This window comes from Vicugna pacos, chromosome 6, assembly GCF_048564905.1.
Source record: "Vicugna pacos chromosome 6, VicPac4, whole genome shotgun sequence".
Taxonomy (NCBI): Eukaryota; Metazoa; Chordata; class Mammalia; order Artiodactyla; family Camelidae; genus Vicugna; species Vicugna pacos.
The window spans coordinates 22357230-22374172 of record NC_132992.1 but is presented as its reverse complement, the minus strand read 5'-3'; the positions used below and the strand labels follow the sequence as shown (position 1 = coordinate 22374172).

The 16943-nt window shown below is 51.4% G+C and overlaps 1 protein-coding gene across 3 annotated transcripts in view; it reads right to left on the bottom strand.

The window, feature by feature from the left end:
* Positions 1-501: 501 nt before the first annotated feature.
* PLA2G4E (phospholipase A2 group IVE) overlaps positions 502-16943 on the bottom strand; it is a 59733-nt gene continuing 43291 nt past the window's right edge. For all 3 annotated transcript variants that reach the window (XM_072962618.1, XM_015237166.3, XM_072962617.1), the window contains 11 exons: positions 16684-16721; positions 14657-14792; positions 13252-13388; positions 10687-10909; positions 8362-8476; positions 7668-7805; positions 6142-6249; positions 5380-5583; positions 4369-4535; positions 3033-3216; positions 502-2579 (listed from right to left, as the gene is read on the bottom strand). In XM_072962618.1, coding sequence (XP_072818719.1) covers positions 2359-2579; positions 3033-3216; positions 4369-4535; positions 5380-5583; positions 6142-6249; positions 7668-7805; positions 8362-8476; positions 10687-10909; positions 13252-13388; positions 14657-14792; positions 16684-16721 — 1671 coding nt within the window. In that variant the 3' untranslated portion in view covers positions 502-2358. The remainder of the gene's footprint in view (positions 2580-3032; positions 3217-4368; positions 4536-5379; positions 5584-6141; positions 6250-7667; positions 7806-8361; positions 8477-10686; positions 10910-13251; positions 13389-14656; positions 14793-16683; positions 16722-16943) is intronic.

Here is a 16943-nt window from a genome sequence, read left to right as displayed (position 1 = left end):
CCTTGCTCCCCCCAGAGGTAATGACACTTGGCCCTGATCCTTTGTGTGGCCCTTACTTATCTCCTGCTCTGTGACATCGCCAGCGTCATTTTAGAGGCTGGGTCACCATGTAACTTCTCAAGTCTGTATAAAAATCTCTTCACAGTTTTCCCCCAACCCATATCTAAGTTTCCAGAAAGCTGAGGCTGTTCACGGACAGCAGTGCACCAGGTAGGTGCTCGACCAATGCTGGCGGCCCTTCCTTCCTTTCCATCACTGCTTCCTAAACACCATCTAAGCCTCAAGCAACATGTGTCAGCAAGGGTCACTGACATGGCTTCGTAAGAATAGAGGAGCACTCCCACCACAAGAAGTGGGGACCCCGCAGGAGGAGAGGAGGGCTGGGTGGACATGGCCTTCTCACACCTCTGGCAGTGCATGTGGGAAGCCCAGGCAGGGAAGAGGTCAGGAGTTAGGCATGTTTTGCAGTATAAGATAATGAAAGCCGATGTGTCCACAGCATTTATCCACATGGCCATTTTATTCCAGGCTCAAGTGACGCAATGATTTAATAAACCTCATTTTACATACTTTGATGAATCTGAGGCAGGGCTGCCTTCACCTTACAACACACAGATCTTGCCCATGGTTCACTCTGGTAGTTTAAGGAGAACCTGCTGGTTGCAGATGGAAAGAAAAGATGGCAAAGTGGAGGCAGCTGGCAGCTCTAGTGGGGGGAGGGGCGGCGTCCCAGGTCAGCCTTCTCTGGGAGGGGACCAGCCTTGCAGGTCCAGAGGCCCAGTTTATCAGTGGCTCAGGGGAGTTGATGGATTCATGCCTTCTAGCTTATGGGAGCGCATGACATACATCTGCTCCTCTTGGACTTTGATATGAATGGGCATCACCTGGGGGCAGTGGAGACGAGGTGGGAATCTCCTTAAAAATGCAGATTCTGATTCAGTATGGCTGGGGTGGGGCCTGAGATTCTGCATTTCTAAACAGTTCCCCACCACACTTGGAGTAGCAAGGATGTAAATTGGAGGACAATTTTGGTAAACTTTTGGCACCTGTAAACTAACATCCAAAGGACTGATGGCCCAGAAAGAGAGCTATGCCTTCCAGGTTTGCTGGGCTTCATGTGGACCACATGTCTTTCTGGTCACACCTTCCATCGGCCCAGGCATCTCAACGGCTTGGGTTATACACTTCCTTAGTTAAAGTTGCCAGCCAGATGGGAGACCTGGATACTTTGACTGGGCTGCTCTGTGTCCCAGGGGTTTCCTAGCGATTCATATGGAAACCATTTCCAAGGATGAGCTTCTTCCTCAGGGTTAACCTAGTCCTTCTTGGGTCAGTCCTTTCCGGTTTTGTTTTCTCAGGGTGACTTCAAGAGTTGAGATGTGCTGGCCATGGTGTTTACATAATAAATAAGAGGAATCCCTTTTAGAAATAAGTAACCCCATCTGAAAACCAGAGAGGAGGTGGTAAGAGGACTGAGACGTGCTCCTCCTGGAGCAAGCTGGCCAGTGAGCGGGGGCCCCTTGGAGTGGGCAGCACCTGGCAGCATCACCCAGGCATCCCTGAGCCCCATCCCTGATCCTTGTTCGGTGGATCTGAGCTGTAGACTTGGGTTTTGCCTGGTGTTTCACTGCAGCTGGATGCTCAGTCAGGGCTGCCTGATTGGGGTCACAGAGATCACCATTCCAGGGGCTCCGAATGGCTGGCAAGGGGACACTGAAATCCCATCCCCTGTATGTGCTGTTGTTGAGACCAGGTGTCTCTAGCGCTCCATCTGGATCTTCAAGCATCGCGCTTCCTATTAATACGCTGACTCATAAAAATAAAAACCACAAAGTACAACTGTCTATAAACATCACAAGAATATAACTGCCTTAAATTTTAAAAAAGGCATTTTTCCAGAGAACCTGCAGTGATTCTCAGGTCCTCTTGTGCATTCACCGAACAGAGAGGATTATTGGCAGTTGGGGAGGGTAGGGTGTGTGGGTGGGTGGAGTTCCAGGTCTGAGTCCAAGGTTTCTGGGGAACCAGCCTCTTCCAGAAATAAAACCTGGCCATGCTTTTATTCTCCGCACTTTAGGCATGTGTGGGAGCCTGCGGCTTTTGGACCCCCTTCTCTGCAGGGAAGGTTTAAAAAAATTCCAATGAGTATAAAACTCCAGTATGTCCCCTTGTTATTTTCCTTTGTCTCTTTCTTTCTCTGTCTTACTCAACTTTTTTTCATTTTAATTTTTTTGATGGAAAGCCCAGACCAGCCTGCCTGCATCCCTTGCCGGAGAGTAGAACCAGCTGTGTGGGCTGGTCAGCCCTGATGCGTTCTGCGCCTCTGACTGCGACAAGATCAGTGAGGCCCCCTGGGACTTAAGAAGGACCCTGGCCCTTCAGGCGTTTCTTCTTCTCCACCGCCAGTCTCAAGGCCTGAAGGAGCTTGTCCTTGTTATTCAGGATGTTGTACTCGGAGAGCTTCACCAGCTTGTCAAAGGCAGCCTCCGTGTACGTCAGTTCCTTGGTGGCGTAGGGAGTTTTGGGACCATAGATGTCAATCTGGCCCTGCTCCAGCTCCTCGGGGCTTCGCTCCACACCTAGAGGAGCAGAAGGATTCGCTGTAGCCCCTTATTACGTGAGGTTGTAATGGCTTGTTTCTGTGCCTCTCTCCAAAGCCCACCCCTGTACACACACACACACACGAAAACATGCACATGTGTGCACACTCACATATGTGTGCGTGCACACACTGCCAAGCCCCTCAGGGCAAAGATGCACTTCGCCCATCTCAGGACCACTCTAGCACCAGCACAGTGCCAGGTGTGGAGTTGGATGTCACTAAACGGTGAATGACTGAAAGAATAGAGTTTGACATCACCAGCACATGGGGCCGTAGGGGGCTGTTCTTTCTCACCAGAGCCAAGGTTGGCTCAGACTGGAGCTAAGTCAGGCTTCCCCGTTAGTGCTCTCAGAAGACTGCACAAGTCTAAGAATAGCAGCTCTCCATCCAAGGCCAGCAAGTGGTGGGACTCGAGCTTGGGGCAGCTTACCTGGGGCCTTGTACTTTTGGAAGGTGTCATTGATGAGTGGGAAGAAAACCACAATGGGGGCATCAGGTTCCTGGGAGTTCTCCATCAGGTAGCACTCCTTCAGCTTATCATCCTCCTCCTGCAGCTCGTATTTGGGGAAGGGGATGTTCTGCACAGTGGAGTACTCGCACGTTTGTTTCATGGGCTAGAATACCACAGGAGGACACACTTGAGTATCAGGATGGGTGGGTGAGGATAAGAAACACAGAGTTCTTAGCTCCAGCTTCTTGATTTCCCCAGCTAACAACCCGTCTCTCCAACTGCTTTGCCTATTTGTGCTATTTTTAGGACAAAGCTGGGTCAGGATGAAGAGCCTGAGGCAGTAGGTTGGTATGTGTCCAGCTGCAAGCTCCTTTCCCAAGTAAAGTGGACAGAAGCCCTTTCAATGATGCTTCACCCAAACACAGACCTGGAGATATGGGTGAATCCCTGGGAGGGTGAGAGCCACTACTGGCCGGCTCCTGTGGGACATGCGGGGGCTTTGGAACAGACAAAGTGCCACAGGGCTGAAAGGACCCTAAAAGGGCATCTTTATAAACATGACAACAGAAAGAACAATGGACTTAGAGTATTAGAATCTTCTTAGTAAGTTCTACCCTTGTTCTATGCTTGCTAGCTGTGTGCTCTTAAGTAAGCCACCTACACTCACTGTGCCTTACTTTCCTCACCTGTAACATGAATAATAGCAGTTGTGCCATCCACCTCACAGAGTCGGCATAAGGATCAAGTGAGATCATGTAGGAAAGTATGTTGTCTCACATTTACAAACTTAGGTCATTATCACTGGTGTCACCCTTGTCATCAGTCTACACACCCCATTCCCTGGCTTCAGGATGGGGCTGTATTAAAGCAACCCCAAAAAACAGTTTCTTTCCCTTGATAATCCAGAACTTTATAAATAATACAGAAGTAAATAAATAAAAATGGTCCTAATTCTTTAGTGTGATTACATGGAGGTTCTTACTTCCTCGGGGAGGTGAAAATAAGACATTATTAGCTCTTGAAGTGGTACAGTACTTTAGAATTGACTGGGCTCTATTAAGGTTATTTTTTAAAACTCCTTTTTTTTTCAGCTTAAGAATTGCCAAATACAGGAAATGATCAAATGTAAGAATAAAACTGGAAGTAGCTCAGTGAGTCTTGTAAACCCTGGGCCCCACTGTGTGAGGGCCGGCGGGCTGCCCTGCTGAGGTTCGGATGTCTAACCTCCATGAAGCAGAGCAGCTGGAAGCTTCTCTGATGCTAAGTCTAGGAGCCTGCGGGAGTGGGGCGGCAGGCCTTTCTTTGCCGCACTTGCCTTTGTCTGGGACCCGGCACAGTAATTGAGGTGGATGATGAGGTCAACTTTTCTCTCAGGCCTGAGGAGGGGCGGGTAGCTGGAGTTGACAAAGAACGCAGTGTCCAGCAGGCACAAATGGTTCACGGACGGTGTCAGCTGGTTTGGGAAGCTGTCCAGCACCGTGTCTGAAAGTCAAGGCTTCTGGTTATCTTCACTCCTCGGAGACCTGAGCTTAGCGGATGCTCAGAGGCACCAGGAAGAAGGGATGGAGTGCCCTGCCCAGAGCTCCTCCACCTCAGCCTGGCCTCCTTCTGGCCTGGCGAGTCCCAGTGCCCCTCTGGGTGGGCTGAGGAAGAAAAGCATTAACTTGGGGGTTTTGCCAGTCTTTTATGGAATATGCACAGAAAACCCACCAAGGCTCAGCCACAGAGCTTGTGGGGTTGGACGAGCTTATGACTGTCTATAAATCAGTGCAAACCCTGGGTCCGAGCCAGCTGCCCTTTCTGCCCTAGACAGTGAGGACAAAGATTATTAGGCCAGGTGCAAGTAGCCGTTTGCAGGTGTGGCCAACTGAAATATCAAAGATGGTGGAGAGTCAGCCTTAGCAGGGAAGGTACGAGGCACTGAGTCGAAGCTAGCTGTAATACCACAGTTTAAGACCCGGCTCTGCCACTTGCCATTTGGAGACTCATGCTGGGCCATCCCATATTAAAAGGTGCCCCCAGAGCACAACTGTAGAAAGTCAAGGCCCACATTTCTCCAACAGTAAAATAGGGTCAACTTCTACCTGCTAGGATTGTTGCACAGATGCTGTATAGAGTTATTGTACAGATTCAATTAATTAAATGTGCCACTGCACCATCCACTGTTCAAGGCTTCACCAAATGTGGAATAGGCTGCAGGGAGACTCTGCCACTTGACACAATGAGCGTGGAGAGGAGTTTTCTCACCCTGTCTCCATGGCAGCCTGCACAGCCACTTCTTCCTCTGAACAGAGGCAGGCCCCAAGTGGGCAGCAGATGGGGTTACCTTTCCACTTGGAGAACTCGCTGCTCTGGAGGTAGTCAGTGTGCAGCTGCAGTCCCAGCAGGTAGTTGTGGAACTCAGACACGAAGGATCGATAGGTGAGGATGGTACGGAAAGTATTGGACAGCCAGGATGCCGGTGTCACCACTGTGGTTTCCAGGACATTGGCATCACATTTGGGGATTTCAGGCAGGAGCGGCTCATCTTCTGCAGGGGAGAGGAGGGGATGAAGGCAGGTCGCAGAGCTGGAATCCCCAGATTGCCCCAGTGAAGCCCCGCACCCAAGGGTCAGCCTTTAACGGCCATGCACACGTCCTTGCCTAGTTCTCAAGGCCCTGGCCTTGGAGCCAGGAGGACCTGGGTGAGATACAGAGAACAGGAGCAGGGTTGTGGAGAGGAAGTGGGGGTGACAGGCAAGGAAGGGTTCCAAGAGGACAGAGCATCCGGAAGAGTGACCTTTAACTGCACTCATAGGCTCCCCCCTGCCACCCTCCTCAGGTGTCCTGGGCACCGTGCAGCTCTGCCAAGCCTACTGCACAGTACATCCACTCTCCTGGACCAGGACAGAGCAGGCACAGGTGTCTCCACCTACCATCACCCTCGCCTCCAGGAGGGAGGTCCCTCTAGCCCTAGCTGCCTTCCTACCTCTATGGGCCACAGGGATGATGCTGAAACACGTGGCAGGTGGACTGGTCCTCAGTTTGTGATCCACACGCCCCACTCCCTTATCTCCCAACCAAGATAGGAAGCCAGTGGGTCACCCACCAATATCGTGCACTCTCTCCCTTGTCCACTTGTAGAAAAACTCCTCCGAGGTATGGGACAGATTCCAGGCATCAAGCAGGTTCAGGGAGAAGATGCTGCTCCACAAACCTAGGGAGCAGGACCAGCCATGAGCAGCTCTGCGCAAGAGCCCCTAGGCCCACTCAAATAGTGATTGGCTCCACCTTGGCCTTGAAGCCCCCTCCAAGTCAGGCTGCTCAGGGGGTGGGACAGGCCCTGATTTCCCGCCCCTCATGGTGCAGTTCAGCACTGGTGACTCAGCTCTTCTCCACCCTCCTGTTGGAGCTGGGACAGGGTATGGAGGCATATAAGGCACAGTCCCAGCAGGGACTTAATGCTGACCAGTGCAGGCTTCAAGTTTAAGTGCAGACATCACCCCTTGCATCAGTTAATACACTAGTTTAGGACAGTGCCTGGCACATGGTCAGCACTTGAGAAATGTAATGCCATCTCTTATTTTTACAATTAAAAAATGCAACATAGAAATAATGATGCTCATATAGTCTTTCACATACATCGACCCATGTGGATCCTCCATAATGCTGGTTTTACTCTTAAGCCCAGTTCACAGATGAGAAAACTGAAGGTCAGGAAGGTTAGGTAATTTAGCCAACTATGCACAGGTAATAAATGAGGAACCAGAGCTCAACCTCAAGTGTCTTAACTTCAGATCTCTCAGCCATATGCCCAACAGCACAGTTGTTCAGAGGAAGGAGGGGCTTCTGAGGGCTGTGGGCTTTAGGGCAGGTTTCACAGAAGAAATGAGGCTTAAGTGGGACTTTCTGGGATGGGTGGGATTAGGATAGATGGAAGGGAGGGGGTGCAGACAACTAGCTTAAATAAGGGCATAACTGTTGTTGGGGTTGTAAAGGTGGGTCTGCTTTTTTGTGGTCACCCTTTGATGGATGTTGTTCAGGCTCTGAAGGGGAGAACTGAAGGAGTGGGTATCACAGCCAGGCCCCTGCACTCCATGAACCCAGCTTCTGGAGGACTAGGGAGTGTAGTGTTGGGACCTGGGCCAGGCTTCCCCAGAGACTGTCTTCACCCTGAGGTCCCCTCTGGCCCTTTGGATCCCAGGGGCTGCATTAGCCCCTGGAAACAGGTGTATTGCTGCCTAGAGCCAGAGGAGGAGGGGGTAGGAGTTCCAGAAGCTCCCTTCTCAGCCTGCCACTCCCAGTTTGGTTCTGAATAGACCCCAGAGAAACCACTGGAGAACAGGACATTGGGAGAGTCCCCTGGGATCCCCAGGTCCTTTTGGGCCCAAAGGGTCACAGGGAGATCAGAGCAGTCTGGGAGGCTGGTCTTAGGGTAGATCAGGAGCATCTCCTGGGATGACAGGTGCTGACAAATGACAGGAGGGTCACATGCCCAAGGGATAACCCAAACCAAGACCTGGGACAAGATCCTTAGGGAACAGAGCCTGCCTCCTTGTCATTCCTCTAATTCAAAGGCGGAGCCTGTTCAGCATGGGGCGGGGTTCCCGGGAGCCACCCCCAGCCAGGAGTCACCTAGCATGTAGCACATTCGGGACTCTGGGATCCTCCTCATCAGCCGCCCCATGTAGAACTCGGAGCCAAAGAGCTCGGTGGGGATGAAGGCGCCGTACTTCTGCAGGCCCACCTCGTAGGGAGAGAACTCGCACCACTCTGCACACGAAGCATCAGGGTGGGGTGTCAGTCTCAGGCCTGGACAGCCCCGTCCGCCCGCCTCGCCGGCCCTCGCTCTGGCTCGCTGGCCTTGAGGAGCCTGGAACGGGAGGCCGCACTTCCCGCCCAGGGCACATGGGGGCGCCCGCGACCGGTTTCTGCTGGCCCGGCAAGACAGTTTTGCAACCTGCACGGGCTCATTTGCTCCTCAAAACGGGATAGACCGGGACCAAAACGGACCTTGAAGCAGGGCAATCTCTAGAGTCCCTCCTTTTAGGCAGCTTAAGAAACATCTAGGACCCTTCCCCTCCACGACCTTTATTTCCCCTGTCCTATCAAACCTCTGCTCAGGGAAGCCACGGGACCCCTTGCCGCCCTCCCGGTAGGTCGTGCTTCCGAGCAGGAGCTAGCGAAGTGGATTTCTTTAGCTGTCAGCACAATCTTTTGGTGTGGAGATTGGCAAAGATGTGGTGTTGGGGGGGTGTGTGCTAGGGTACTGAGAGCCTTTCCCTGCTGAGAAGGGACCCCCTCATAAATTGCTAGCCATCAGTGTTACCTCTGAAATCTTGGTTGCTTACATCATCCTTGACATTGATGGTGAGGTAGATGGGCAGGGGGTTCTGGCCCTGGCACAAAGCAGCACGCTGCTCTGAAAGTTTGCATTCATTTCTCTGTGGGAAAATGAAATGGTTAAGGAGAAACAGCAGATAGCAGCCAGGGAGCAGCACAGAAGGGAACAGTTTGGACCTCCAGCAGCCCATTTCCTGACTCCTGAGCCCATCAGGCTGCTGTGGAGGTCTCAGCTGACATCAGTCAAACCTGCTCATAGAATGCACCTGTCCGTGGGCTGTTCACCATCCCAGACACATGGACAGGGGTGGGACTGGATCTGAAGTGGAGGGCTGTCCCTCAGGGTCCCAGGGTTCTCTTTGCATCTCAGGGACCAGAGAATGAAAAGGCAGCGATGGAAGAGGCCACCACTACCCATCTTCATCCTCATCATCTTCCACCCACTCAAACTGGAGCAGCTCGACATAAAAAAAAATCTGCTTTGCACGTTGGGATCCCTCATAAATTCGTTTGGGAAGGGAAAAAAAAGATTCTTCATCGTTGTCTTCTTCTTCTCCTTCTCCTTCTCCTTCTTCTTCTTCTTCTAACAAAAGCCTTGGAAACTTGGCACCAGATGGCAGTCAAGTTCCCTCTAAGTTCCCAGAGCTCTGTGCTGTGTGTGAGCAAAGCGCGAGTCCTGCATGGGAATCCCACCAAACCTCCCCATACCAAACCCTGGGCAATGCCCAGACTTCTAAGGAGAGCCTTAGAGCTTATATCCTTATCACATAAGGCACTCACTATTGTTAGAGATATTAACTACCACTTATTGACGACCACTTATTTAAGAAATAGCACAGAGTAGAGTCAAAATTCATATGAAATCTCAGAAATGAAGTTTAAATGCAGACATCCCTTAGTACTGTTAACTGCTTTCAATTATTAACTTTTGCTCTTGCTCTCTCTTCCAATCTGAGATGAATTATATACTGGATATGTTCAGTTTGGGTCTTGAAATTTCCTTACATATGACTATGTTAACAAGTGTGAACCTGCTATCACATATAATTAATCAAAGCATCTGATGACTAATAGAGAACCAGTATTCTGTTCTTGTTTTACTATACAGCACTATACAGATTTGATAAAGTTTCATGCACAATAAAAGATCCTGGCATTTTAATCAGTCTGAAAACAAAAATTCAGACTGTCCTGCCTGAATCCAAAAGCCAACACCCTCAGCCTCTGCCTGCCCTGCTTCACCACAAGGGCAGATTGAATGGTGGGACCCATCAAAGGCTGTGAGTGCCCGAGTCTTTCTGGAAGAGGGGAATCTACTAGAAAATAATTTGCTGTTCCACTTCCTTCTGGTGCGTTCTGATTTGAATTCAAAACTCCTCAGACACCTTTGGGAGTGATGCAGACAGCTGTAGGTCTGGATAGAAGTTTGATGGAAGCCTTGCTTTGGGGCCAAGCAACAGCCAAAGTTAGTTCCTCCCCAGGGCCTGTGCAGTCAGAAGTGTCCAGGTGTTAGCTGAGCTCACCCTGATGCCCGGGGCCACAGCATCCCATGGGGATCCCACTGCCCTACCACGTCCCACATGGCTCTCACAGCAGCTGGGTCCCGACACAAGCTGATTCTCTTCTTGGGCACAGACTGCTCTGAACATTGGATACCAGAGCTGGAAAGAATCTCACTGGGCCCATCCTCTGAGTGGTGGCCATGAAAAGGGGCCCAGCAGACCTCTAACTACAGGGAGTGTAGTTGGCTGAGCCCTAGCTGCTATGCTCTGAAATCCATGGCTGAGTTTGTGCTGAGGCCACACTTCCCACTGGGCTGCTCCCAGACCGTGACTGAGTGTGGCAGGGATCCTGAGCAGGGTAGGCAGGTAGACTCCTCTGGCGGCCAACTTGGCTGGAGGGCTCCCCAAGGGCCTTGCTCACCTGTCAGACCAGACAGCGGGCTAGGATGCTTCCACCAAGCCCTCCCTCCCTCTCTCCTCCACTAGGGGTCAGACTTGCATCACAGTCTGACGGCTCCATCTCCATTTTTTCTCACAGCTGGCTTGGCTCTTGGAGAAAGAGCTGCCTCTCAGCAGGGCTGCACCTAAGCCACCCCCAACACAAGGGACTCAGCCACTCTAAAGGGACATGAGAAGACAATCCCACCACCTGCCTCCATCATGCATTCTGATGCCTCATGCTTCTTACAGCCCAATCCCTGCAGGTCTAACTTAACTCCCTTCTGCTGTATGTTCCGACCCCCTGATGAAGGAAGGGATCTGGGCATCAGCCAGGGCAGGCTGGGCCCCAGGAGAAGCTGAGCACCCACCTCGTCCCCCAGACAGGCCTCAATTAGCAGGCCCCAGAAGTCTGTAAAGGTGACCTTGTAGCCTTCCTGCCTGCGCTGCTGAAGCTCCTCCCGGAATTTCAAGAGCTGGTCTGGATACAGGGCGGGCAGCTTGTCCTTGACTACGTGCCTCCGGGCCTCATAGATGGCAGGCTCCAGGTTTTTGGAGGACCAGTCAGGGTCACGGTATAAGGTAGCCATGGTCCTGGAGAGAGATGGGCAGGGTTGGTGGAGCTGAGCCAGCCCTGGTCTGATTGACTTTGGGCAGGGAAGAAGGTCACAGGAAACCCTCACCTGCCAGGAGAGAGGCATGGAGGAAAGGGGGTGAGGTGGAGGCCTGGCAGGGAAGGGGGAACATTATTACGCATAGTCACAAGAGATGCCATTTCTTGAATTTCTTGATTGCCTGCCACGTGCCAGGTATATACTATGTTGCTTAAGAGTGAGGATTCTGGACCCAGATCTTCCTGGGTTCAAAACCAGACTCTGCTACTCACCAGCTGTGTGATCTTGGGCAAGCTGCCTAACTGCCCTTCATCTCAATTTCCCCATCTGTGGACTAGGGAGAGTGCTGACAACTGGACCTACCTCACAGCGTCATTGTGAAGGCAATGGGAGTTAATGCAGAGTAAGATGGTTAGGACAGCCCCTGGTACGAAGTGATGTGCTGGGCCATGGAGTGCTGGGGCCAACATTTGTACCCAGGCTTGGCTGATCCCAAATCCTGGACTCTTCCCACTCTGCCACATTAATTCCCACAATGACAATGCCAGCTAGAGATTTATTTCCCCTTCTTCTTAACTTATAATGTGAGCAGTGGGGAGGAGAAACACAAAGATGGAGATCCCCTAGCCATGGGTCCCTGTCTCTGTCTCTGTCTGCCTCCGCTTGGCTCGGATCCGGCTTTTCTCAGCCTGGATCAGGACAGCACAAAGGAATTACCCTCCCCACAGTGGACCTTGCCTGCAGCCACACAGTTGTATGAGCGCCAGCTTTTTCCTTCAGATTTCTTCAACAAAAAGTACCCTGATCTCCATAAGGCTCTTGCTGTTACTTTTGACTTTTAAAATACTTTCAAAAACATTACAAATGATTGATTTTGATTTTAAAAGACTCCCTCCCAGTGCTTTTCCAGGCCAGGAGACACCCCTGCCCCCTCCCTGCTGGGTCTGAGTTCCTTCCAGTTTCCTGCCAGGCCCAGTGGTCAGCCAGCAGGATGAAGGTGCCCCTCTACCCTGATCCAAGTAGGTTTATCTCCTTAACCTACTTCCTGCAGGCAGTGGTTTTATGAGGAGATTAAGAACTGGGGCCCTGAACTCAGGCAGCCTAGGTTCAAATCCCAGCTCTACCACTCATTAGCTGTGTGACCCTAGGCAAATTCCTTTGTTTCTCCAGTTGTAAAATGAGCCTAATGACAACATCTTCCTCACAGCCTTCTTGTAAAGAAGAAATAAGATGGTCCATTGGAAGCAGCTAACCCAGTGCTCGGTGCAGAGGCAATGCTGATAACTGTCAACTATCCTTCTGTTTCATCTGGGCTGACACCTCAGGGCTCCTGGTGCACCAAGAACCCTTGGTTTTCCTATGACAAGTTCACCTCCACCTGCTCAAATGAACTTACCCAGAGCTCTTCCAGGATGAGGGGCACAGCTTGTGACCTTAAGGGCTACAAAGCCCATGAGTTCTGAACAGAATATGATGCAGCCCTGGCTGAGAGGCTGTGGGTGGTCCCAAGGTCCTGGTACCCCTAGACCAGGACTGAAGGGGCTTTGGTGGGCCCCTTCAACCATAAAAATATTAAAAGTTTTGCTTTATGATTGCTGTATAGACAAATAGAGTAATGTTTTTCATTAAAACACTTTTTTCAACCAGAAGTTCATTTCTTTTTTCTAATTTTAAAAGACATTAAAACATTTTTATGGGCCCCCACAGGCATCGTGAGTCCCAGGCACCGTGGTGGCGTCTGTGGAGAAGCCAATCTCATACTGGCCTCATGGGCAGGGCAGGGAGCTGAGGGCTCACCAGCAAGAGTGAGAAGGGGGAGCCTGGGAAAGCCTGCAGGGCAGAGGCAGTGTGCAGGGAGGGGGTGGGCTGGAGTGTGGGCAGCCAGAGCAGCAGGTCAGCTCCACCTGCCCCAGGAGACTTGGCATAGTCTGAGGGAGGGCAGCTGCATCTCCCCCACAGGTTGGGGTTGGTTGTACAAAGTTGGCCACCACACTTCTGGGTCTGTGCCTCAGCCCCTCGGAAACAGTAATGTACAATGACCAACGTGTACGATGTACACAGTGTCCTCCGTGTACTGGGGGAGCATCTCACAACCACCCCATGAGGTCAGTGCTATCTCTATCCCCACTTTACAGATACGGAAGCTGAGATTCAGAGAAGTAGAGTTACGTGCCCAAGGTCACACAGCTGTAAAGGTCAGAGCTGCCCCTGGCATCATGAGTCACTCTCACTTGGAGTGGAGGGAGTGTCACCAGAGACCCCTGGCCAGCCTGCTTGCTGCCTGCTCTGGGCTTCCCCAGACAGCGGCCCTTGGCTCCTTACCAGGTGGCTCCTGACAGGCCAGTGATGTAGCTGGCACAGTTGAGGATGTTCAGCTTCTGCAGCCCGAGCAGGTGGCCGTACATGGCGGTCATGGATCTCGTTCCACCCCCAGTGGCCATGATGGCTATCAGTGGTACCTGGGGGCACACAGAGGCAGACTGCTGGGGCAGTGCTGGGTGGGAGAAGACTTGGAGAGACAGGAGCTTAGGGAGAACAGTGGAGGAGGCAGAGCGGGCTACAGAGAGCAGAGAACAGGGGCTGACGTGAAAGCTGCCTTTCCCAGTGTGTCAGGCCACCTGGTGGGTCTAGAATTAGACCTGAGCTCCAAACCCAATGGTCAGTGTCAGGCTCGGTCAATTAGAAAGTTGTGGCTGGAAGAGTTCTTGGCACTGCCCATCTAGCCCTCAGTTAGCAGATGATGAAACTGGGGTCCAGAGGGCTGGGTGGCTTGCTCAAAAGACCAGCTAGTGTGCGATTCCTTAGTGGCTGCAAATCAACATCTTCTGTAGAGGGATTTGATGTCAGAGCACCAGGCCCAAGCCTGGCATGTGATATGTGCTCAATATGTACCATATGTGTAAGACCAGGAGTAAATGAATTTTTGATGTGGGAAGGAGCAGGGTTGTCTCCTGTGGGTTTACATAGGTAAAAGATGTCCTTGGTGTGTTTCCCTAAAGGTGGGAGAGGTGGGCATGGGGTCTTTGCCAAGACTCACTCTGCTTCCATTTGAGGGGGTACTGTAAGATCCTCTGTCGGCCAAAGCCCCGTCACAGCCCTCCTCAGGCATGAAATCTCTGCCCACACCTGTGGTTGGCCTCTGAAGGCAGGTCCATGGAGGGCTGATCTGCTGCCCAGGGGAGCGTGGGCCTCAGCCCACACCAGGGAGTTGGCAGAGGGCTCTGCGCGCAGAAGCTGGCCTTGTAAGTAGGAGCTGCTTCTCTCCAGCCTCCAACTGCTGTTCACTCTGGCGGCATGTGTCTGTGTGTGTGCATGCACGTGCATGTTTGGGGAAAGGGAGAATTGAAAAACAAAGGGTCGAGGGCCTTTTGTGTGAAGGTGTGTGGAGTGTGGGAGGCGGTGGAGCTTCCAATGTTTTCCTGGCTGGGGAGAGGAGGCCATACTGTCCCTTGGTAAGACAGACATCATTGTCACCTGAGGATCTGTTAGCGCACAGGGAGGAGCGGCTGGGGAACCTTCCTTTCTCTCTGTTCTGCCCTCCCCTTGTGAACACACAGCTGACTCACATCCAGCACAGCCCTCACCTGGGCACTTGGAACCTCAGCAGTAAGAGCCACCAGGAAAGGCAGTGCTGCGGCTGCCCCAGGGCAAGAGGGGGTTGGGGGCGGCTGGCAGGCCCTGTGATGGAAGGATGAGCTTGTTTCGGAGAGGACCTCCGCTTACCCACCTCGTCCACCTGCAGGTCCTCCTCCAGCTGCAACACCTGCTTCAGTGCCTCGGCCACCACCACCCTCCGCTTCTGCAGGAACTCCTGCTCTGCCTGGCACAGGCTGAAGCCCAGCCGCACGTCCAGCGTCTGGGAGCTGTGGGGACAGAGGACCTTGGCTGAGAGGGCCTGTAGACTCCACCTCCATGGAGAAGACATGGCTTTAGGGTCAGTCGGACCTAGGCTTGAAGCCTGGTTCTGTCATGGCTCGCCTCTGTGACCCTGGGCCTCTGCTTTCTCACCTGTAAAATGGGGCTGATCATGCTTAACTCCCAGCACTGTCTTCAGCACTTAATGAGATAACAAATGTCAAGCCCGCAAAGCCTTAGCTGGTGCATTGTCAGCAGGTACTGAACAAAATTAGGGACTCATTGAACCCTCTGCTCTCAATGGCAAGATTTGGAAAAGTCCAGATAGGCCTCCCCACAGAGGCCAGACATGAGTGACAAGGGGCCCTAAGATCCTTTTGGCTAATCTCTCAGGGTAAGGCTGTACGGGGAGGGCTCTTCAGAGCTGGGTAAACAAGGCCCTGTTCCTGTGAAGCTCACGTTCCTCAGTGAGCTCTTCCTGCTCCCAGAGTAAGACTCATCCTGTGTGTTTACGCAATTGACAAAACCCCTTTACAGCCCTGATCTCATCCTGTTGCCCCCTCAGGTCTGCAAGGCAGGTGGGGTGGGAGCAGAAGGCCCAACACTTGCCTTCTTTTTATCACCCTGACCTGAGTAAGTCCCAGTTCCTGGCCTGGCATCCAAGCTCCTACCTGACCTGTCCCACCTCACCTCCTGCTACTTCCAGGAAGGGGCTGTCAGCTCTCAGAGCCTAGGAGCAGTCCAGGTTCTGAGACTTTGCTCAGGCCCTTGCCTTCACCCAAAGCTTCCTCTCTCTGTCCACCTACATCCTTCGCATCCTTTGAGGCCCCGCCCCCCAGTGACTCCAGGTAAATGGACTTGACGATTTCTGACCTAAGTCTCAATGACCTGAGTCACTAACAAAGTCACATCTCATTGAAGGCAGAGCCCGGGAGCTCTCCCATCACATTTCCTCCATGTCTAGTGCAGGCCTGCAGACACAGCTGTGAGGAAACCTTTCCTTGGCCTCAAAAAGGAATGAATAATAAAGCGAAAAAAATAACATTAGTTGATATCTGCTGAGCATCCCACTTGTCAGATCACTGATTTCTTCACATATGTTATGTTACTGGATCCTCAAAGCAACCCAGTGATGGACAGTACTCCTGGTGCTGCTCCATTTTACAGATGAGAAAAACTGAGACTTAGAGAGGCTTAGTAACTTGACCAAGGACACAGCTATCAAATTGTAAATGGAAACTATGTCACTTGATCTTCGACAAGGCTGCCAAGACAATTCAAAGAAGAAAGAATAGTCTTTTCACCAAATGATGCTGGGATAACTGGATATCCACATGCAAGAGAAAAGTTGAACCCCTATTTACTGTACATACAAATTAACTCAGAATCAATCACAGACCTAAATGTGAGAGCTAAAACTGTAAAACTCTTAGAAGAAAACATGGGAGTAAACCTTCATGACCTTGGATTAGGCAATGGTTTATTAAATATGACACCAAAAGCAGAAATGATAAAAGAAAAAAATATGCCTATATTGGACTTCACCACAATGGAAAACCTCTGTGCCTCAAAGGATACCATCAAGGATGTGAAAGACAGCCCCCAGAATAGGAGAAAATATTTGCAAATCATATATTTGACAAGGGACTTGTATCCCTTGTAAAATATACAAAGAACACTTGCAACTTAACAACAAAAGGCAAATCACCCACTTTAAAAATGGGCAAAGGATTTCAATAGACTTTTCTCCAAAGATGACATATAAATGGCCCATAAACCTGTGAAAAGATGCTTAACATTGTTGGACATCAGGGAAATGCAAAACAAAACCACAAGATGCCAGTTCACACCCCCAAAGATAAATACATCAGAGGGACAGACAGACAGAGGGCATTTTACCAGGGTGTAGACTTCATGTGCAATTCACAGTTCTCGTTCTGGGAAGCAAAAGATGAAAGCATGTCAGGGATGACAATTCAGAGCCAAGTGGTCCCAACCATAGAAGTGAAGGCTCACCACACTGTCCACTCCCTGACTTGACTCAGCGTGCTCACGAGTCTGACCCACACACACGCTCTCCCTCTTCTGGACATGACCCTCCCGACCATCCTCAACTCAGCCTCCACACACTCTCTTTGGCTCCACACTGCAGTTCAGCA